Source organism: Hypanus sabinus, chromosome 13 (assembly GCF_030144855.1).
Source record: "Hypanus sabinus isolate sHypSab1 chromosome 13, sHypSab1.hap1, whole genome shotgun sequence".
Lineage (NCBI taxonomy): Eukaryota > Metazoa > Chordata > Chondrichthyes > Myliobatiformes > Dasyatidae > Hypanus > Hypanus sabinus.
This window is the reverse complement of record NC_082718.1, coordinates 58,619,744-58,644,141: the sequence shown is the minus strand read 5'-3', so window position 1 is coordinate 58,644,141 and position 24,398 is coordinate 58,619,744. Positions and strand designations below refer to the sequence as shown.

The 24,398-nt window shown below is 43.6% G+C and overlaps 2 protein-coding genes across 4 annotated transcripts in view; one reads left to right on the top strand and one right to left on the bottom strand.

Annotated features, from left to right (window-relative positions):
• lrmp (lymphoid-restricted membrane protein) overlaps nucleotides 1-7,075 on the bottom strand; it is a 223,699-nt gene extending 216,624 nt beyond the window's left edge. The window contains exon 1 of the mRNA XM_059987688.1: nucleotides 6,721-7,075. The gene's annotated coding sequence lies outside the window, so the exon portion shown is untranslated. The remainder of the gene's footprint in view (nucleotides 1-6,720) is intronic.
• A 1,167-nt stretch (nucleotides 7,076-8,242) lies between these two features.
• The window catches only part of LOC132403894 (branched-chain-amino-acid aminotransferase, cytosolic-like), a 227,456-nt gene continuing 211,300 nt past the window's right edge, over nucleotides 8,243-24,398 (top strand). Inside the window, exons 1-2 of one of the 3 annotated variants that reach the window (XM_059987696.1) lie at nucleotides 8,243-8,545; nucleotides 8,653-8,750. In XM_059987696.1, coding sequence (XP_059843679.1) covers nucleotides 8,479-8,545; nucleotides 8,653-8,750 — 165 coding nt within the window. In that variant the 5' untranslated portion in view covers nucleotides 8,243-8,478. The remainder of the gene's footprint in view (nucleotides 8,546-8,652; nucleotides 8,751-24,398) is intronic. The other 2 variants (XM_059987699.1, XM_059987703.1) reach the window with 2 other exon arrangements.

Below are 24,398 nucleotides of genomic sequence, written 5' to 3'. Positions count from 1 at the left end.
TGGAGCTGGATATCCTCAAGACCAGCCAGGAGGCTGAAAACTTCATAAATGAAACTTGTACTGACGGGTCACACACAGAATGCAGGTTACCGATAGTAGAAGGGAGTAAGCAGACAGTGGAGGCTTCCCCTGTGGCCATTCCCCTCAGCAACAAGTTTACCCCTTTGGAAACAGGTGGGGGTGTGGGGGAATGGCCGATCAGGGCAGCATGGCAGTTCTGAGGCTCAGCAGGGAAGGGTAAAGTCAAGCAGAGCAGTAGTGATAGGAGACATGATTGTTAGGGGATGGACAGTAGATTCTGTGGCTGCGATAGAAGCCAGGATGGTGTGTTAGCTAGGTCCAGGATGCCTCAGAGTGGCTGCAGAAGAGGATGAGCAGCCAGAGGTCATGGTGCACGTTGACACCAATGACATAGGTAGAAATGGAGAAGAGGTGGACCTCCAAGGTAGTAATCTCTGTACCATGTGCTAGTCAGGGCAATATTAGGATGATAGTACAGATGAACGAATGGCTGAGGAATGGTTGCAGGGGGCAACATTGCAGATCTCTGGGTCATTGGGAACCCTTCTGGGAAAGGTATGACCTGTACAAAAAACATCGGTTACACCTAAACCTGGGGGGAGAGCAATTGCAAGCAGATTTGCTTGGCGAGGGTTTAAACTAAGTTGGCAGAGGGACAGGAACCACAGTGATAGGGCTGAGGATGGGGCAGTTAGTATCCAAGTTGATGTTGAGGAAGGTCAGGTAGATGATAGGGAAAACTTGCAGTCTGTGGGATGAAGTGAAGTATAACATGGGGGCGAAATAGAAAAGGGGGATAAATACAGATTGAAGGTGTTAAATGTAAATGCACGCTGTCTATGGAGAAGGTAGATAGACTTGTAGTGTAGTTAGAGATCAGCTGGTATGACTTTGTGGACATCACTGAGTTGTGGCTGAGAGATCATAGTTAGGAGATTAACATCCAAGGAAACACTATGTATTGAAAGGACAAGCAGGCAGGGAGGGTGGGCTGGCTCTGTTAGTATAAAATGAAATCCTTAGAAAGAGATGAGATAGGATCGGAAGATGTAGAATAGTTGAGGGTAGCATTAAGAAACTGCAGGGATAAAAAGACCTTGATGGGAGTTATACGCAGGCCCTTGAAGAGCAGCCAGGATATGGCATACAAATTTCAACAGGAAAGGCACGTACTATAATAATGTTGTGATAGTCATGGGGGATTTTGGGATGCAGGTAGATTGGGAAAGTCAGGTTGGTGCTGGATCCCAAGAGTGAATTTGTACAAAGCCCACTAGAAGGCTTAAATGCACCCAGTGACCTGGCTTCTCCAGCTGCCTGTTGCAACAATTCCACAGATTCACTACCCTATGACTAAATAAATTCTTCATCTCCATTCTAAACTGATGTCCTTCTATTTTGAGACTGTCCTCTGGTCCTAGACTCCCCCGCCAAAGGAAATGTTCTCTTCATATCCTCTATTTATACCTTTCAACATTCGATAGGTCTCAATAAGTTCTGCCCCCCCCTTCTTCTAAATTACAATGATACAGACCCAGAGCCTTCATATAATAACTCTTTCATTCCTGGAATCATTCTTAGGAACCTCCTTCCATTTCGGCACATCTTTTCATAAATAAGGGGCCCAAAACTGCTCGCAATACTCTGAAGCCTCATTAGTGCCTCAAAGCCTCAGCATTACATCATTGCTTTTATATTCTAGTCCTCCTGAAATGGATTTCTAACATTGCACTCACTTTTCTTAACACTGATTCAATCTGCAAACTAACTTTTAGGGAATCCTGCACGAGGACTCCCAAATTCCTTTGTACCTTGGATTTCTGAAATTTCTCCCATTTAGAGAATAGTCTACCCTCTTATTCCTTCCAAAATGAATGACCGTACAGTTTTTGACACTGTATTCCACCTGCCATCCCTAGTCATTCTCCTGATTTGTCCAAGCCCTACTACAGCCCTACTCAGCTTCTTCAATACTAACTACCCCTATCCTTGTGTCATCTGCAAACTTGCCATAAAACCATCAATTTCATCATCCAAATCGTGGACATACTGCACAAGAAGAGGTCCCAGCACAGACCTCATGGAACACAAGCAGTTACTGGCAACCAATCTGAAAAGGATCCCTTTATTCCCACTCTTCTTCTGCCAACTGGGCAATGCTCCATTCATGCTAGTATCTTTCCGGTAATACTCTTGTCCCTTAGCTTGTTTAGCAGCTTCATGTGCAGTGCCTTATCTAAGGCATTCTGAAAATCCTAGTACACACATTGACCAATTCTCCTTTGTCTATCCTGCTTGTTATTTCTCCAAAGAATTCCAAAAGATTTGTCAGGCAAGATTTTTTCTCAAGGAAACCATACTGACTTTGGCATTTTTTATCATGTGCCTCCAACTACCCTGAGACCACATCCTTAACAATGGACTCCAACATCTTTCCAACTATTGAGGACAGGCTAACTGGACTATAATTCTCTTTCTTCTGCCTCTCTCCTTTATTGAAGTGTGGAGTGACATTTGCAACTTTCTAGTCCTCCAGAACCATGCCAGAATCCATTGACTCTTGAAAGATCATTACAATTACCTCTACAATCTTTACAGCTACCTTTTTTTTAGAATCCTGGGTTGTGGTCCATCAGGTCCAAGTGATTGATCTGCTTTCAGACCTTTCAGCTTCCCCAAGAAACATCTCCTTAGTAATAGTGACTGCATTCACTTTCGCCTCACTGATGCAAAATACTTATTCAGTTTGTCTTCCATTGCCTTGTCCCCCGCCCCCCCCCTCCATTATTAAGTCTCCTGTGAGATTTTCCAGTGGTTTAATGTCTATTCTTGCCTCTCTTTTACTCTACTTTTCTGAAAAAAGTTTTGGTCTTTTTTTTGTTATTATTGTCTCGCTTACTTTCATATTTCATCTTCCCCCTACTCCCATGGTATTTTTAGTTGCTTTCTGTTGGTTTTTAAAAATGTCCCAATCCTCCAGCTCCCCACTAATTTTTGCTCTATTACATTTTGCTCTTATCTTATAGTCTTGTACTAGAAACTTGAAACTCTCAACCATTTACACAGATGGGGGCACATGCTCCAAGCCACTTTCTGAAGCTCCCCCCCACCCCCGCTGTACTAAACAAGAGTACCAAAATTCCAGGAGGAAGGGTTAAGATACCTACTCCCCCAGAGGGAGCCATTTCAAAGGCATTTCTACATCACACAAGATAACAGTGATTCTTCAAGCACTAATCTTCCCATCATCTCAGTGCTGTTTTGTAGGTTTTCCCATGGCCAAATGGGTGGTTAGGATTCCCCACATTCCAAAGAACGTACCATCATAAATCACTTAGAACATCCCAAGGTAGGAGAAGTTCCATACAAAAGCAAGCCAGGATGACTAGCATGGTAAAAAAAAAACACCAAGGAGAAAGTAACAATGGAGTCAACACACAAGACTCTGCAGATGCTGGAAATACAGAGCAACACACAACATGCTGGAGGAACTCAGCAGGTCAGGCAGCATCTACGGAGGGGAACAGACTATCAACATTTCAGGCTGAAATCCTTTATCAGGACGGGAAAGGAAGGGGAAGAAGCCAGAGTAAAGTGCGGGAGGAGAGCAGTACAAGCTGGAAAGTGATAGGAGAAAGGGAAGGAGAATAAAGGGAGAAGCTGGGAGTTGATAGGTGGAAAAGGTAAAGGACTGAAGAAGAATGTATCTGATAAGAGAGCAAAGTGGACTGTGGGAGAAAGGGAAGCAGGAGGGGCTCCAGAGGGCAGGTGGGGAGAAGGAGTAGCAAGAGGCGATCCAGAATGGGGAAATGGAAAAAGAGGGGAGTAGAAATGACCAGCAGTTAGAGAAATCGATGTTGACACCATCAGGTTAATGACTACCCAGACAGAATATGAACCAAGGAGTATGACAGGCAGACAATAGTTAACAAACATTTCCAGTGCCAGACATGAGCTTATGGAACAAGGTGATAGCAAGGGATGATAGCCAAACAGACCCTACTTGAATTAAAATGGGAACTAATCCGGTGAATGCTGGATATTATATAGGGGTGAGTGTGAGAGGGGACTAAATGTGGTAAAAAGCTTAATTAGGAGGAGACCTACTTTTCTTAAGAAGCGATGTCGCTGAGAGATCAGCCTCCTCTAGTCTGGAAATTCCATCTCAGGGTATCTACAGCAGCTTTATGTTGGAGCTTGATATATCAGCCACTGCTGAATTATTTCAAGTGGCAGTTGAATTGACAGTCACAATGGCACAGGGCTGGATGTTAGACCAGGCAAGGATAGTACAGACAGGCATACTTTATTGATCCTGAGGGAAATTGGGTTTCGTTACAGTTGCACCAACCAATAGAGTAGAAATATAGCAAAATAAAACCAGAAATAATTAAATGATAATAATGATAATGGAACTTGGACAGCATCCTCTTTTCAGACACCCCCGTCAGAGAGTCCAGTTCCACCCCCACAACATCACTGGCCTTGCGAATGAGTTTGTTGATTCTGTTGGTGTCTGCTACCCTCAGCCTGCTGCCCCAGCACATGATAGCACTGGCCACCACAGACTTGTAGAACATCCTCAGCATTGTCCGGCAGATGTTAAAGGACCTCAGTCTCCTCAGGAAATAGAGACAGCTCTGACCCTTCTTGTAGACAGCCTCAGTGTTCTTTGACCCGCCCAGTTTATTGTCAATTCATATGCCCAGGTATCTGTAATCCTCCACCATGTCCCCACTGACCTCTTGGATGGAAACAGGGATCACTGGTGCCTTGGCCCTCCTCAGGTCCACCACCAGCTCCTTAGTCTTTTTCACATTAAGCTGCAGGTGATTCTGCTCACACCATGTGTCAAAGTTTCCAATCGTAGCCCTGTACTCAGCCTCATCTCCCTTGCTGATGCATTCAGAGTCATCAGAAAACTTCTTTAAAAGAATTTTAAAGAAACTACATTTTCTTCTGAAAAAGGACACCAAATCATCTGGGCTTTAGAACACTCCAACATCTTTATGAGATACTACAGCACAGTAAGGTCCTTCTGCCCATAATGTTGTGCTGACCTTTTAATCTGACCATTCCATCCTACATAGCCCTCCATTTTTCAATTATCCATGTGCCCTTAATGTAGCTGCCTCTATCAACAGCCTGGGCAAAGTGTTCCATGCATTCACTGTGCTCTGTAAAAAAAAAAAAATTACCTCTGAAATTCCCCACTATACTTCCCTCCAGTCACTTTAAAATTATACACCCATGCATTAGTCTTTAGTGCCCTGGGATCAATAATCAACTTATTGATGTCCTTTATACAAGGAAACATGCTATCCCCTCCTGGTCTGGCACCCAGTCCTGGACCATTGTGACCATCCATTCACCTGCCACTTGGAAAAATTCAGCAAGCTGTCAAACACATGACAAAAAAACTGTATAGTTACCATGGAAAGGAATTTGCAGATTAGGCAAATAAGACAGGGTGGAATTGGCCATTGAGCCCATCGACTCTACTCCACCCCCCCACCACATGGCTTACTCACCATATAAATTTACATGTATTAGGATTTTGCTGTGGCATGTTGGTCAGGGCACTATATACAACAAAAAACACCATTCAAAGTTATATACAAGTAAAATAAGCTAATAAAGTTAGAGGAGAGAGTATAGATATGAAATCAAATTAACAAATTCCATCATATTTATAATATAAACATTATAAAAAGTGATTTAAAGTGTTTACAGTGAGTGAGATAATCATTATAAGGTAAGGTAGCTAACTAGAATGGTTTATGAGATTAACTACCTGGGAGAAGAAATTTTTAAGATGTGAAGATTTTGCTTAGACCTATGGCAAGTTTGATGCTGTAGCAAAGGGACCAGGCAGCATCTCAGACGATTTACCATGAGAACTCTCAGAGCCAGCAGTTGGGAGTCTGAATGCACAATTGAAGTAAAATGAGGGTGGAGACTACTTTTTCTCTTTGGGAAGATTCTGAAAGGGACAGGAAAGGATGAGGAGTTTACAAATGACAGTGATGGCCTCATTACAAATAGTGAGATTGATGGAAAGCTCAAGAGAGGGACATAAAGGGTCTAGGAAGATGTGGACAATGGATTCATGACAAAGAACAAGGGGAAACAAGATAGCTGACCAATATCTGGAAGTCAAGACAGGAGTGTACTTGTAGTGGGCTTGTCTTAAGAAGAATGTGGACAATGTTCTGAAATATGGAATTATTACACTGGTGAAATTCAAGTTGAAAATGTCTTTGAAAACACCAATAAACTGTCAAACCCAATCTTTCAACATGGTCAAGACTTCAATTCCTTCCCCAATTGCCAGTATGAACTGGTTGAACTAGAGAAAGTTACTCAACCATTTTGGGGAGGGAAGGGCAAGACAATGCCCAAGCATGTTTTGGGTCCAGATAGTCCCTCCATACACAAAAATATGAAGGTTATCTCTGAATTGCCAGCTCAATGAAAACACTTTAAAACATCTTCCTCACAGGTTCCCTGCCATCATTGGACATAATGGACAACCATCAAGTACAGTTGATCCCTTTGCAACATACAACCCAAGATATTGCTGACTATACAACACACGGTTTTATCATTTTGAATTAACCAAAAAGAACTTGGAATCATAAGACAAACTCGACCCAAGGTGCCTTATTACAATATAACAGCTTAATTAAGCAGAGGCACCTGAATGAGAAGAGCTGCTATTCCCCCTGACGAAGGGTCTCGGCCCGAAACGTCGACAGTGCTTCTCCTTATAGATGCTGCCTGGCCTGCTGTGTTCCACCAGCATTTTGTGGTTATTCCCTCCCATACTGGATTAGATGGAGATATTTGTCCCTCAAAAGGAGGAAACTCTTTACATTAACTGTGGCAGTGGGTCACGGAGACTTTTCCACATTCACCTCCCCACCTGACAAAGCTTTGGCTAAATGCCGTCATTTCCCACTCCTGCCATTTTACTGCAGTAGCTTGGCAGAGCATCACCAGTGTCATACTGAGTTGCTGATCCCCCTGCACTATCGATACACGCACCACAAGTCTTTAACCAGCTCCTGGGTTTCTCTTTGCAGGTACTGTCAGTCCATTGCGTTTTGAGGGTTTCAGTGTTATCCAGTTTTCACATTTATTTGTAAAGCTTAACCATTCTTGCTTTTTCCCTTTTCACACCCCCACCCACGCACCTCTCCCCAACTAAATACATTCCTTCCTTGCCTTTACCTTCCACGCTCAATTCTCCAAACTTATTCTATGATCAAAAGTTGCCGCCTTTTCCCAGTTTAGCTGCCTTTCTCCACAGACACTGCTTGACTATTGAAAGTGATAGATTCAATCATAATGCTTATTCAGTGTTTTTTTAAAGCAGGTTTTTCCTAGCGAATTGACTTAAAACTCTGCTGAATCTTTAGACGATGCTTATACAGAAAGTTACGGATCAGCTGCATCGAACTCGAAACCGGAAGAACCAATCAGCGACTTCATAAACACGAGTATCAGCATTAAATAAAAACTTTTCCTACCAGCCAAAACACATCAACATTATTTGCTGAGCCTAACTGCCACCATTTATCTAATGCTTGTTTTCTTTTAAAGATACATGTCGTATAAATAGCTCCTCACCCTCGCCAAAGTTCTTTTTCAGGTGTATTGGGAAACTGAAGACTAAAACTAAAATAGCAGTATTTTAAAACACAAAAGATTCTGTAGATGCTTAAAATCCAGAGCAGCACAAAGGGTTGGGTGGACTCAGCTGGTCAGGCAGCATCTATGGAAATGAATAAACAGTGGACGTTTCGGGACGAGACCCTCCACCAGGACTTAATTTGTGGGTGTTGCACAGTAATATTTGATATCACATGGTTACCGTGAAATGAACTAAATGAGCCTACATGTTATTCCAAACCTGTTATTCAGGATTACTAAATCAGATCTAAGCAGCTTCGCCTCCAAAACAGGTTTCTGCACTCCTTCCCTCAAACCTATCCGCACAAGCACCCCTTTAGTCTCGCAATGCTGCCGAAACGATGGCAAGTGCGCCGCCCAGGCGCTCCCGAGCACCCTGCACTCACCCGCAGAACTACACATTTGCCCCGGAGATGAATGAAAGGGCTTTGTCCCGAATTTATGCAGCGCGCCACGATGACGCGTTCCTGCTTGCTGCTGATTGGACGCAAACTGATAGCCGTCCGCGCTGGCTGTGCAGAGCAAGGGAGGATCGCAATGCGTTGCTCGGTGAGAGTCAGATTCCCTCTGTTAACACAGACCGGGGCGCTGAACTAATAACACCTTCAGGAAAATACCTTTTGTCCCAGTCTTAAGGATCTGGTTCCAAATAGCACTGCCTGACAATTAACGTTAAAAAATGGAATTGGAAGAAGGCCAGTCGTTTGTGGTCCTTTGCGCCTGCTCTACCATTCAATAACATTATGACTGATTACTAAAAGCATGGAGAATACAGCCCGGTCTGATAGGGTGGACTCACAGCAACAGGTTCGATCCCCGTTCACTCCAGGTGAGCAGTCTTCCCAGTTTGTATCAGAGCCGGTTAATTCTCATGAATTTAAAACTTTGACAAGAAACGTTGGTCATTAGTAATTGATTTATTATTGTCGCATGTAGGGAGAAGATACAATGAACATTCTTGCCATGATTCCAATGATCAGTACATCAAGTTAGTACAAAGGGGAATCATTAACAGAATACAGAGAAAGGGTTTTGTAAGTTGACAAATAACATGCAAGGACTATGACCAGATAGACCGGCAGATCAAGAGTTTATGTTTACTGTCTGTTCAAGAATTTTATAACAGTGAGTCATGAGCTGTTCTTGAAACGGGTGGTAGGGGTTCTCAAAATTGCATCTTCTGACCGATGAGGGGAGAAGGGAGAATGAGTGGGGTGGGAGTGATCTTGCTTTTCTCTCTCCACAAGTGCTGCCTGACTGTCCTTGCACTACAGTCCCTAAAGTTCAAGTACATTTTTAAGAAAATAATCCACGCTTACTTTGCCTCTCCCCCTCAATTTCTATTTTTCTCCTTACATTCACACTTTGTTCATACAGAGCAGCGTTATTCAATTCATTGCCACCAAACCCTCTCAGTCTCCAATATTAACACGAGTGTCATTCAATTGCTTTTCAACCCCATCCAAGACTGTGGGACAGTGTAATTTTCTGGGTGTATTCCCCTTGTTCAACCAGCAGGTGGCACAGTAGCATAGTGATTACTGTTACCCTTTTACAGTGCCAGTGATCTGGGTTCTATTCCACAGCTGTCTGTAAGGAGTTTATACTCTCTCCCTGTGGTTACACCAGAAGACCATAAGTCATAGGAACACAACTGGACTGTTTGTCCCACCAAGTTTCATCCATTATTCCTTCAAGGCTGATTTATTACCCCTCTCAACCCCATTCTCCTGCCTTCTCCCTGTAACCTTTGTCACTCTTACTAATCAAGTAACGTCAACCTCAGCTGTAAATATACACAATGACTTGGCCTCTGCAGTTGTCTGGCAAGTAATTCCAGATTTACCACTCTTTAGCTAAAGAAATTCCTCCTCATCTCTGTTTTAAAGGGGCATCCTTAAATTCTGAGGTTGTGCCCGCTGGTCCTATACTCACCCACTATAGGAAAGATCCTCTACACCTTCACCCAAGGTAGGTCTTTCAATATTTGATAGGTTTCAATAAGATCACACCCCCACACACGTATATTCTCATTCTCTCTCTTTCTCTCTCTCTCTCTCTCCCCCCCCCAGAGCCATCAAACGGTCCTTGTGTTAACCCTTTCATTCCCAGAACCATTCTCATGAGTCTCCTCTGTACCCTCTCCATATCCTTTCTTAAATAAGGAACCCAACTGCTCACTGTACTCACAAGTGTGATCAGACCAATGCCTTATAAAGTCTCAGCATTATATCCTTGTTTTTATATTCTAGCCCTCTCAAAATGAGGCTAACATTACATTTCCTTCCTTACCACCAACTCAGACTGCAATTTAACCTGCAGGGAATCCTGCACAAGGACTCACAAGACCCTTTGCACCTCTGATTTACAGTATTAAGGTTCACAGATCAGCTTTACAGTATCATCAGCTCTCTACAAAGCAAGCATCCAGACAGTCTCTTCATAGTTGCAGGAGACTCCAATCATGTCAACCTGCAGGACATTTTACCCAAATTCCACCAACATGTCACCACATGGAACAAACATATTGGACAATGTTCATACAAACACCCACACACTCATCTTGGCCTCTCTGACCATAATGCTAATCCCAGCATACCAACCACTGCTGAAGATGGAAAATCAAGTCAAGAGGACCATCACTGTATGGCCTTGTGTGGCAATCTCTATGCTTCAGGACTGCTTTGAATGAACTAACTGGCAGGTGTTTAAAGAGCCGTCACAAATAGAGAAGGTGCAAACCTTAAGGAATATTCTTCATCTGTTATCAGCTACATTAATAAGTGTATAGATGATGTTGGTGCCTCAAGAACGGTCAACTCGCGGCCCAACCGGAAGCCCTGGGTGAACGCAGGGGTACGCTCCCTTCCAAAAGCATGGAATGCTGTCTTCAAGTCTGGAGACAGAACAGCTTTCAAAGCTGGATTAGCCTCATCTTCGGGATCAAGAGGGCAAAGACAGCCAAAAATTCAGGAACATCTGTACAATAATGATCCCTGGCATTTGTGGATAGGCATCAAGGGCAAAGACTAGGCAAGGAAAAACAGTGCCAGTGACACCTTCCTCCCTGATGCTCTAAACAACTTTTATGCACGACTTAGGGCATCCAACACAACACCAGCCATTATAGCTGCCCCGTTCCCAGGTGAACAGCCACTGTCAGTATGAGCAGGAGACATGAAAAAGACTCTGTAGAGAGTCAACCCCTGTAAGGCTGCTGGGTCAGACAACATCCCAGACTGAGTACTCAGGGAACACGGACACCAGTTCAATGACATTTTCAACACTTCGTTCACCCAGACTGCTTCAAATCAGCCATTATCATCACTGCACCAAGGAGCTCTTCACCTTCATAACTAAATGAGAACCGTCTGGTGGCACTGGGAAGTGCCATCATTATGAAGTTATGCCACACATCAGAAAACTCCAATTGTGCCACACTGGACACTCACCAATATGTTTATTGACAGGAACAGTCTACGGCAGATGCCATAGTGTCTTTCATAAGGCCATAAGATATAGGAACAGAATTAGGCAATTTGGCCCATCAATTCCATTCTGCCATTTCCAGCTTTCCTCTCAGCCCCAATCTCCTGGCTTCTCCCTGTCTCCCTTCAGTCCCTGACCATCAAGAATCTATCAACCCCTGCCTTAAATGTACCATACATAAAGACTTGGCCTCTACAATTGCCAGTGGCAATGAACTCCACAGATTCACCAGCCTCTGGCTAAAGAAATTCCTCCTCATCTCTGTTCTAAAAAGACACCCCTCTATTCTGACGCTGTGTGCTCTGGTCTTAGACTCTCCTGCCATAGGAAACATCCTTTCCACATCTGCTCTATTTAGGGCTTTCACCATTTGATAGGGAAAAAGAATTGGTCTCAACATAAACCCTTGTGGAACACCACTAGTCACCAACAGCCATTCATAAAAGGTTCCCTTTATTCCCATTCTTTGCCTCTTGCTAATCAGTCACTGCTTTATCCATGCTAGAATCTTTCCTGTAATAATATGGGCTTGTAGTTTATTAAGCAGCTTCATGTGTGGTACCTTGTCAAAGGCCTTCTGAAAATCCAAATAGACAACATCAACTGATTCTCCTTTGTCTATCCTACTTGTTATTTCTTCAAAGAATTCCAACAGATTTGTCAGGCAAGATTTTGCCTTGAAGAAACCATGCTGACCATGGCATCTTTCATCATGTGTCTTCAAGTACCTTAAAATCTTTAATAATCGACTCCAACATCTTCCAAACTACTGAGGTCTGACTAACTAGCCTATAGTTTCCTTTCTTCTGCCTCTCTCCCTTCTTGAAGAGTAGAATGACATTTGCAATTTTCTAGTCCTCCAGAACCATTCCAGAATCTAGTGATTCTTGACAGGTTATTTCTAATGCCTCCATGATCTTTTCAGCCACCTCCTTCAGAACCCTGGGGTGTACACCATCTGGTCCAAGTGACTTGTCTACCTTCAGACTTTTCAGTTTCCAAAGAACCTTCTCTCTAATAATGGTAACTTCACACATTTCATGCCCACAGACACCTGGAACTTCCACCTTACTGCTAGTGTCTTCCATAGTGAAGACTGATGCAAAATACTTCTTCAATTTGTCCACCATTTCCTTGTCTCTCATTCCTATCTCTCCAGCTTTGTTTTCCAGTAGTCTGATGTCCACTCTCACCTGTCTTTTACACTTCAAGTATCTCAAGAAACTTTGGTATTCTCTTTTAACATTATTGGCTAGCTTACTTTCATATTCCATCTTTACCTTCTTGATCAATGTTCCAATCAACTCTGGCCAGCTCCTCTCTCATGCCTCTGTAATTCCCTTTACTCTACTGTAATGCTGATAAATTTGACTTTAACTTCTTCTTAAATTCAGGGTGAATTCAATCATATGAGGATTACCAAACCCCTCAGGGTTCTTTAACTTAATCAAATCTGGTTCATTACACACCACCCAATCCAGAATAGCTGATCCCCTAGTGGGCTCAACCACAAGTTGCTCTAAAAAGCCATCTTGTAGGCATTCTAGAAATTCCCCCCCCGGAATCCAGCACCAAGCTGATTTTCCCAATCTACCTGCATATTGAAATGCCCCATGACTAATGTAACATTGCATTTTGCCTGCATTTTTCATCTCCCATTGTAATCTGTAGACCACATCCTTACTACTGTTTTGGGGGTCTGTACACAACTCCCATAAGGGTGTTTTTACTCTTGCAATTCCTTAGTTGTGTACAATGTACTGTGTATGTTAATCAAAATGGCTTGTTTTGTTAAGAGTAGGAATGCTCCTTTGTGTGATAAGTGCTTTCTCTCGCAGTTGTTTAGCTTTAGACTTGCTAATATCAGGATTGTATTCATTTGTTGACCAATGGGGAATGTTATTTTGTCTTGTGGGTCTGGGGGCGGGGGTTTTCGCCGTCTTTTCAGGGAGTCGGGAGGAGGACGCTGAGGAAGGTGGATGTGTGCTGCACTGCTCGGTCGACCACTGGGGGTGGTCCCAGGTGCGAGGATATGGAGGTTGGAGGAAAGTGACGAGGGGTCGAATGGTTCGATGGTTGAGCTCCAACGATGTGCACTAAAATGACTGAACTTTGATAAGTTGGCACCTTTTACTTTATTTTCTTTTCCTTCATATATATAGTACTCTTCTAGTTTTAGTGAAATCTTTAAAGTGTATTCTGTACCGGTATCTGGTGTGAGTTTGATATGGTGTGTGTGCTATAGCTGTGGAGAGGAGGGACACTTTCGGTGGGATTGTGAGAGACAAGGAGTCCCGCGGAGGGCAAGCCCCCCTATGTAATAGAGAGCCAGATGCCGAATCTACCAGTTTACTGGGTGAAACCTGAGGATGGGAATGGGCCTGTCAAGGTACTCCATTGGAATCACCTGCTGCCCCTGGGCCAAGAGGTGCAAGTGGAAAAGAACCCCCAAATGGTCCACAGCTCGCTCTCTGGGAACGTGTTCCTCCAGAGGCTTCAGTCCGTTCCCTCACTGAGTCTCTCCTAAGCCTTTTCCACTTGCGCCACATGCCTCCAACCTTACGGCATGAGCATCGATTTCTAGAACTGGTATTGCCTCCCTTGTCACCATTCCCCTTGCCCTTTTCCCTCTCTCACCTTATCCCCTTGCCTGCCCAATGCCTCCCTCTGGTGCTCCTACCCCCTTTTCTTTTTTCCATGGCCTTCTGTCTTCTCCTATTAGATTCACCCTTTTGCGGCCTTGCACCTCTCTCACCAACCAACTTCCCAGCTCTTTACTTCACCACTCCTCCACCCACCTCCTGTTTCACTTATCACTTTGTGTTTCTCCCTCCCCAGTCCCATCTTCTTACTCTGACTCCTCATCATTTTTTCTCTGGTCCTGGTGAAGGGTCTCAGCCCGAAATGTCGACTGTACTGTTTTCCATAGATGTTGCCTATCCTGCTGAGTTCCTGAGTACCTCCAGCATTTTTTGTGTGTGTTCCTTGAATCTTTCTCCCCGCTTAGAACATAGTGTACACCTTTATTCTTTCCACCAAAGTACATGACCATAGACTTCTCTTCGCATTATTCCATTTGTCATTTCCTTGCTCATTCTCCTAATCTGTCTAAGTCTTCCTGCAGGCACCCTGCTTCCTCAAATTACCCCTCCACCTATTTTTGTATCACCTGTAAACTTGGCCACAGAGTCATCAATTCAGTCATCCAAATCATTGGCATATAACGTGAGAGGAAGTGGTCCCAATACCAATCCCTGCGGAACACCGCTAGTCATTGGCGGTCAACCAGAAAAGGCCCCCGTTTTCCCGCTCTTTATTCCACCCTGTTAGCCTATTTTCTGTCTATGCTAATAATTTCAGGGGAAAATACCAGGGGATTTACAGTACTCTGCAGAGGTTTTAGGCATGTGTGTGTGTGTGTGTGTGTGTGTGTGTGTGTGTGTGTGTGTGTGTGTGTGTGTGTGTGTGTGTGTGTGTGTGTGTGTGTATATGTGTAATGCCCTGGGAGAGGTTTTGGGTTAGAGGTAATGGGGGCTTTGGGATGTGCGGCATCCCGTGAAGGGAGTGTTTTCCTTTCTTGTTTACCTGAGAGCGAGAGATTCATGGGCTTTTGTTCGGGAGAAGATGGAGAGAGAAGATGCCCGAATGGGGAAGTCGTAGATTGCAGGACTGAGTGGACTTGGAATGGGTTGGGAGTTGACGATGCCTGGGGGAAATTGATGGAGAATGAACAGATGGGAAAACAGTGAGTTCCAATGTGCGCATTAGACTGTGTCATTAAAATGGGCTCTTTTTCTTTTAGTTTTCTTTACTAACCCTCTAGTCAAATTAAGAATTATAAAGCTCAGAAGTTAATTGTAAATTGTGTACCATTTGTTATTTTGCAGTACTGAATTGTAACAGGGGAACACATCATGCAGCATTCACCAAAACAAGATTTCTCAAGTTTGGCTGGGCCAGAGCCTGTCTTCCCCTAGATTAACACAGCTAACTGAACCTGGGAGTTACAAAGGATGCCTAAGACTTTTGCACAGCGCTGTATTTGTCAACTTGTCTCTGAGACACCAGGCAAGGTCATTTGATTCAAAACAATTGGCTTATCGATCACTACAGACTATCTCTCCGGGTCTAACTGCTGCCTTCCCTCTCCCTTTCCTTTTCCCAACTATGATTCCTCTGTCCCTGCCCCCTTCCCACTCTCAGTCCACAATAGCGACCCGTATCAGAATCAAGTTGATCATCACTCATGTATGTCATGATTTTTTTTTTTTTTGTGGCAGCAGTACAGTACAATACATAAAATTACTACAGTACTATTTAAAAGTCTTAGGCACCCTGGTTACATATATGTTCCCAAGACTTCTGCACAGTACTGCATCTTGTTCAGCAGCCTTATGTACGAACCTTTTCAGAGGCCTTCTGAAAATTCAAGTGAACACCATCCAAAGACTCTTCCTTGTCTGTCCTTCTTGTTATTTCCTCAAAGAATTCCAAAAAGATTTGTCAGGCATGATTTTCCCATAAGGAAACCTTGTAGATGTTGGCCTACTTTATCATGTACCTCCAAGTTCGCAGAGATCTCATCTTTAATAATGGACTCCAACATCTTCCCAACCACTGAATTCAGGCTAACTGGCCCATAATTGCCAGTCTTGTATCCCTCCTTCCTTAAAGAATGGTGTGACATTTACAATTCTCCAGTCCTCCGGAATCATTCAAGAATCTACGTTTACTTCTGCCCCCAATACTCTCAAATTTCTGGCATACTGCTGATGTCTTCCACAGAGAAAATTGACGCAGAATGCTTACTAAATTCACTACCATTTCTTTGTCCCCTATTACTACCTGTCCAGCAAAAGTTTCCAATGGCCCTATATCCAGTCACGTCTCTTTTTACTCTTTATATAACTGGGGAAGAAAACTTTTGGGATCTTCTTTTATATTATTGGCCACCTTATTTTTATATTTAATCTTTTCTCTCCTTATGGTTTTTTAGTTGCTTTCTATTATTTTTTAAAAGCTTCCCAATACTTGGCTTCTCACAAATTTTTGCTATACAAATTCCTTCTCTTTTGCTTTTATGCTGTCTTTGACTCCGCTACAGTTGCCTCATCCTCCCTTTAGAATACTTCATCTTTTGGATGTATCTACAATGCAGCTTCTGAATTACTCCCAGCCATTGTTGTTCTGCCATCATCCCTGCTAGTGTTCCCTTTCAATCAACTTTGGCCAACTCCTCTGTAATTTTCTTCACTCCACTGTAATACTGATACGTGTGATTTTAGCTTGCCCTTTCTACATGGCTTTTATGTATCCCATTGTAATTTGTACCCACATCCTGGCTACCTTTTGGAGGCCTGTATATAAATTCCATCAAGGTCCTTTTACCCTTGCAGTTTCTTAATGCTACCCAAAGATTCTAGATTTTCTGATTCCATTGTGCCTCTTTCTAAGGATTTGGTTTCATTTTTTACTGAGAGAACCACCCATCCCATCTGTTAATTGCCTGTTGTTTTGAACCTTGGATGTTAAGTTCCTTGGATGCGGCTCTTTGAGACACGACTCTGTGATGCCCAAAATGTCGTACCTGCTCATTTCTAAAAGCATTACAGGATCCTCTACCTTATTCCTGGTACTGCATTCATTCAAATACAACACCTTCAGTCCTGTATTCAATCATCCTTTTCAATTTTACCCCCATCTGCCTGTCCTTCCTCACAGTCTCACTATACAATGCACATACTTGTGTACCAACTGCCCCATCCTCAGCTCTATCATTCCATTCCCCAGCTCAATGCCAAATAATTTTCTTTGAGTGTTCCATTTCCTCCCACATTGCAGAGTGGGTACATTCTCTCCATATATTGTTCTCTGCAGTTTTGACTGGATGGAAAGTTTTATTGATGTGAAGAGAATGGACAGGCTGTGGTAGTATTATTTGTAAAAGGTGCCCTGGGCAATGAATAGTTTCCACTTTAACAAACGTCCTTAAATCAATTTTGTCCTTAAGATGGAAAACACTCAAAAATCATGATAGGCTGAACATACCTTCACAGTTTTGTAATAATATCAAGACTGGAGAGAGACAAAACTCGTTCTGTTGTTTGTTGGAATGAACTTATGTATGTACATTGGAGTTTTGAATTTTATAATATTATGGGATCTTGTTCATATTGTAGATATGTTGATAAGTCAGGCATTCCTAAGCTGGAGATAAATTGCAGTGGAGAAAACTGTGTTGGGGGTAAAGGATAGAGGAATCTGTTCAAAGTGTACATAATTATGAGTGGCATAGAAAGGGCAGACAGAGGAAATCTTTTCTCCATTAAAAAAGTACATGTATTTAACCAAAAGGAACAGGTTTAACATATGGGATAGGAAATTTAGAGGAGATATGAGGATGATTTTTTTCACTCAGAGGGTGGTGGAATCTGCAATGTACTGCTGAAAGAGATGGTTGAGGCAAAGTATTCCGGATCTGCAACATTTAAGAGGAAGTTAGAGGAGTACTTGAAATATAGAACATAGAATAGTACAGCACTGTACAGGTCCTTCAGCCCACAATGTTGTGCTGACCCTTAAACCCTGCCTCCCATATAACCCCCCTACCTTAAATTCCTCCACATACCTCCAAATACCATGGCATAGAAGTCTATGGTCATGAATGCGGGAAAATGGAATTAGAGTAGATGGGCGCTTGATGTCTGGCATGGACACAATGGGCTGAAGAGCCTGTTCCTGCTCAGAATGACTCTGTGAGATGGTGTATAACCTGCTCAGTGTTTTCAGCCTTTCCAATTTCTAGAGTCCATTGGGTTTTGCTGTTGCCACCATTTTTTTGCCTTTCCAATACCTTTCTGGACCAGGCACCTGAATTTTAGTGCTTCTAGCACTTCTGCCTGGGAACACAGTGGCATGGTACTGCTCATATCCTGATTGTTTAACGCTGCTTGGAAAAGTCAGCTGGACGCTTCCATTCTCAGTCACCCCAGTAACTCTGATAATGGTTTTCCTTTTATTGGTTTCTTATCATCAAATGTGGCAAGATAAAGAGAAGGGCTTCAGTTTCGCATGTTGATCAAACAGATCATAATTACACTGAGCTGGTAAAAAGAAAAACAATGCAGAATATTCTGTTGCAGTCACATGAAAAATACAGTGAAGGTAGACAAATAAAGTGCAAGGGCAACATTGAAGTAGAGTGGGAGATCAAGTGTGTTAGTGTGTGAGAGGCCTGTTTGAGAATTAATAGTGGAATGGAAACTGTTCTTCAGTTTGTTGGTACTTGTCTTCAAACTTTTGCATTTTCTGACTGACAGATGGGGGGGGGGGAAGAGAGAATATCGAGGGTAGAAGTGGTCTTGGCCACTTTCAACAGGCAGCAGGAGGTATTGATGGCGTCAACGGAGGGGAGGCTGGTTTGTGTGATTGACTGGTCAATCTCTACAACTCTCTGTAATTCCTTGCTGTCTTAGGCAGAGTAGTTGCTGTACCGAGCTGCATCACATCTCTCGACAAGGCAGAATAGCCCTTCTTTTGTAACATTAGAGGGTAACTCTTGGAGCATGCTGTCGTGGGGTTCAACACCCCCAGGGTCTTCAGACTGCAGCATTCCACAGGGTGCTCTTTGAGTCTATTTACCTCCATCCACTGGCTTTTGCTTCCCTTCAGAACAGCTCCCAAACCATTATCTCTCCCAGCCACCACCCGAGCCTGCACTACCACACCCAAAACCCGGTCCTTTTCCCAACAATTGAGCTTGCTGGTACAGTGTGTCCATTCCTTGTTCCAGCAGCCCACCTTCACCTAAAGATCGTATCGCCAAGGTTGTGAGGAGAGCACAGTAGGTCAACTTCCCATTACAACAGAGGACCTCTCTACCATTCTACCAGCTGTTGACATCACCCCATCCAGAGGGGAGTACAGGTTTCTCTGCTGGGAGCCAAGTGAAATCATTCTCCTGTAACCTTATGAGCTGTTAATTTCCTTTAAATGAAGCTTCCTCCCTCCCCTCCAGCTTCTGCACATTGTAGTGCATCCAGGATTACTTTGGAGTAGCATAGTCACACGGAGCATATAACTTTTAGTTGTTGTGTCCCACCCAGTGTGCTTGGATTGCCAGTAACACAATCCAACCATCAACCACTCAAGCAGCATATTTACTGAGTTACTTTGGAAATATTAGTTTGACCTGCCCAGGTTATGATCAAGGATAAGACTCATTTGCATATTTGCATATACTTAGAAACATACACACATGTACACACACAAACACGTAAACACACACAGTGATACACACACACATACCCAGATACGTGTGCGCACACGCACACATCCACACACACACAGCAACACACACACACATACAGACACAGACACACACACACACAGATACACACGTGTGCACACATGCACACACAGACACACACACACAAACACAGGCACACACACAGACACATGCACACACACATACACAGGGATACGCACAGACACACACACAATACACACAGACATACACACACACACACACACACACACACACACACACACATGCACATGCACAGTGTGTGGTAAGCTATGTATACCTGTCTGGACATGCCCCTCTGCTGACTGCTCCTGTGACTCCTCCCACAGACGCCTGTATAAAGGCGATTGGAGGCACTGCTCCTCCCTCAGTCTCCGAGATGCCATACTCCCTTTTGCTGCTAATAAAACCCTATCCTTCACCTCCCATCTCCAAGAGTTATTGATGGTGCATCAGCGCGCGCACGCACATGCAGGCACACACACACGCACACACATACACAGGGACACGCACACACACACACACACACACACACACACACACACTAACACACTCACAGACACACACACACACATACACACACACACTAACACATTCACAGACACACACACACACACTAACACACTCACAGACACACACACACACACATACACACACACACTAACACACTCACAGACACACACACACACACTAACACACTCACAGACACACACACACACATACACACACACACACTAACACACTCACAGACACACACACACACACATACACACACACACTAACACACTCACAGACACACACACACACACAAATACATAGATACATGCGCACAAACACACCCATACACATTCAGAGATACACACACACACACACACACACGCCCAGACGGCCAGACTCTGCAAATCCTTTGTAGTAGTCCAAGGCCTAATGTCTGCGAGTCTGAGTCTGTCCATTGGAGGCTGGAGGCTAAGGGCAGCCTGCACTGGGATTGGAGAGCTGTGAAGGTGTGTGGTTGTGAGGGAGGAATGGGGCTTGTTTTGCCGTCATGGTTTTGTTGCTTGTTGTGTTCTCTGTTGTTCTGCCAAACATTGTGGGCATGCTATGTTGATCCTGGAATGGGTGACCACACTTGCAGGCTGCCCCCTGCATGTTCGTCGGTGTGTTGATGTTAACACAAATGGCACATGGCACTGTATGCTTTGATCTACATGTAATAAATGTTTGAATCTTGAATCTAATGCATCCTGCAGTCACCTGTAATCCCCCTTCAGACACCCTTCCTTTCTTACTGCCCTCTTTCCACTTCCTTTTCCTCTCCATTCCGCTCACTGCCCCACCTTCCAGCTGTGCAGCAGCTGAACTGAACTCTCCCAGATGTGTTTGCCATGCCCCCCCCCCACTCCTATTGCCCGCCCCACTGATCAATGCTGTTCCTCTTCTTCAGGAGCATTCTCCCAATGCTGATTGCTTCACATTGGTGACAGCAGCTATGGGCTAGTCCCGACCCCCACACCCCAGGAGAACCTTCCGCTGCCCAACATTGGTAGATCATGGTCTCCCACCCCTCTGCAGTTGACAGGTCCCCTGAATGAGTTCCTCACTGATGGTAGTGGACTTCTCCCAAGGGAACATCTCACTCGGAAACTCATGTACAGACTCCAAAAAGCTGGATCATAAGCACAAGAGATTCTGCAGATGCTGGGAATCCAGAGCAACACACAAAATGCTGGAGGAACTCAGCAGGTCAGGCAGCATCTGTGGAGATGAATAAACAGTCAGGGTTTTGGACAGCTTTACCCCCCCCCCCCCACTGTCCCCCAACCTTCTTACTCTGGCATCTTCTCCCTTTGTTTCCAGTCCTGATGAAGGGTCTTAGCCCAAAAAGTCGACTGTTAATTCATTTCTATAGATGTTGCCTGACCTGCTGAGTTCCTCCAGTATTATACGTGAGCTGGTTAAATAGCTGGAGCCTATTTCTCACTACTCCTTTCCCAAACCCATCAATCTATAACCTATAGACTGGTCCTAAGCTGGGAGGGTCAGAAAGAGATCATTGTAGACAGAGACCCCATGGGCTTAGGATCAATGGGAGACAGAACTGCTGTGGGTTTAGGGTCAGTAGGAGAAAGGGGGCCTGGGATTTAGGGTCAATGAAAGACAAAGACTCATTGGTTTAGGGTCAATAAAGAACAGGAAACCTGTGGGTTTAGGATCAATGGTAGACAAGGACTAAAAGAGTTAGGGTGAATGGGGACAGGGGACGTGTGGGTTTTGGGTCAGTGCGAGAGTCAGAGAGCCTTTTGATAAAGAAATTGCAGAACCCACAGAATACTTGGTCCTGTAAGCATCAGAGCATTGAAACACCAGCTACTCTGTGTAGGGAATGTTCTTTTTTTTATTAGTTTTTTTATACATTTTCTACATAACTACAGATAAAAAAACCCCAGATCAAAATGAAGAACATTGATACAGTGCAAAAATAAACATACAATAACAATATGATACAAAGAAAGATAATTGAGAAAGCACCCAAATTGAAGACAAGTAAAATTAGTATCCTCCCCAAGCCCCACAACACAAAAAAAAAACTCCAGACCAACCACAACACAATATACAGAATATAAATCAGGACAATCAAACCCCCAAAGCTGTAAATACACTTAGCAACAGAAGATATTAATGCCTACTACCAAAAGAAAAAGGAGCTGAAAGCAAGGGACCAAAAAAAAAACCTTAGTTAAGAGGAAGGTTATGAAAGTACTCAATAAAAGGTCCCCAGACCTTATGGAACTTTAAATCCGAATTAAGAACTGAATAATGAATTTTTTCAAGGTCTAAGCAGGCCATAATATCGTTAAGCCATTGAGCGGGGCAACATCTCTCCATCTAAGGAGGATTAAACGTCTAGCCAGGAGAGAGGCAAAAGATAATATTTGACACTTAGTCAAACTCAGACATAAATCTGTCTCACCCCAGAAACTGAACAAAGCAATTAAAGGGTTTGGTTCTAGGTGGTGATTCAGAATATACGATAATGTTATGAAGACATCTTTCCAAAATTTCTCCAAGCTAGGACAAAACCAGTACATATGAATGAGAGAGGCCTCGCCACTTTTGCATTTATCACAAAGCAGACTAATGTTGGGTAAAATCGAGATAGTTTAGATTTAGACGTATGGGCTCTATCAGGGGTCAGCAACCTTTACCACTGAAAGAGCCACTTGGACCTGTTTCCCACAGAAAAGAAAACACTGGGAGCCGCAAAACCTGTTTGACATTTAAAATGAAATAACACTGCATACAACGTTTTGTTTTGCCTTTATGCTATGTATAAACAAACTATAATGTGTTGCATTTATGAAATTGATGAACTCCTGCAGAGAAAACGAAATTACATTTCTGCATGCAACAAAAACATTTTGAACTCCGAAAAAAAGACGTTGGGTTGAAGGTTACTTTTAAGTAAAATACTCAACGTCTATTTGAGTCCTTCTTGTATTTATGAAAAACGCCAAACTTAAATTTGCCGCCAGCAGCAAACCAAAAATAACGTCAGCCAGCTGTCAACCTGAAAAATAAAAGGACTATTTCACTGAACAATGAAAACATATGAATATACAAAATAATAGGCAATTAAAATATTTATCATACTTGGTCAGGTTGACTCACACCTGACAATGCAGTCGTATTCAGTAGGGATGGATCGATGCTTAGGGGAGTGACCGGGAAGGATAATGTGTTTTTTTCCTCTCTGAACTCACAGAAGCGTTTCCCAAACGATGTTTGCATTGCGATGATTGCAGAATGTAAATACTCTGAATTTATCATGTCGTGACATTGTTTGAACTCTCTCAAATTGGGGAAGTGAGACAATGTGCCTTTCTGTAAATCTCTGGCAAGCAACGTCAACTTGCGCTCGAATGCCAAAACATCCTCCAACATGTGCAGAGCTGTACGTCCTTTCCCCTGAAGAGCTGTGTTCAGCGTGTTCAGGTGCGCTGTCATGTCTACCATGAAGTGTAGCTTTTCCAGCCACTCTGGCTGTTCCAGCTCAGGAAAGGTGAGCCCTTTGCTGCCCAGGAAAGTTTTCACTTCTTCCAGACACGCGACAAAGCATTTCAGCACCTCCCCTCTGGACAGCCAGCGATAAAAACACGTTGTAGCGGTTGCTACACGCAGTCAGTAAACTGCAGTCAAAGATAGCTTTATTCAAACTAAACAGCCTTGCTTTTAAGCCTCCCTCAACCCGCCCCCCATGGGCGCGGATGCTGCAAAAGACACGTACTCACAAACCCCCGTAGGCTATCTCCCTTAGCCTGAACGCTGGCTAATTGTGAGCCGGTTCGGATGTGTCAGGAAATGGGTCGCCACAACGTCTTATTTAGATTGTACAAGATCACCATAATCTTCAAATTTAGATTTACATTTCAAAAACTAACAAACTAACATAAAATACATTTTAATTAAATACTGACCATGTAGCGGTGTGCTACACGCAGCGCTAAAATTACGACATGGAGTCGGTAACTGCAGTCGAAGGAAAAAACTTTATTCGAAATCTTCAGCCTCACTTTTAAGCCTCCCTCAACCTGCCCCCCCATGGTGCAGAGGCTCCAAAACTCTGTGCTCGCAAACCCCCGTAGGCTATCTAATTGTGAGTCGGTTCGGATGTGCCAGGAAAAGGGTCACCACAACCAATTATTTCCCAAAGCAACAGGGAGCCGCAGCACAGACGTAAAAGAGCCACATGTGGCTCCGGAGCCGCGGGTTGCCGACCCCCGGTTTAGACATTCTAACTCTCTGGAAAATGGATAGCTGATGTGACTCCTGTATAGATCCTGGCCCACCCCACCAATTGGCGGCCTTGTTTTGGTGCCAGGACTTTAAT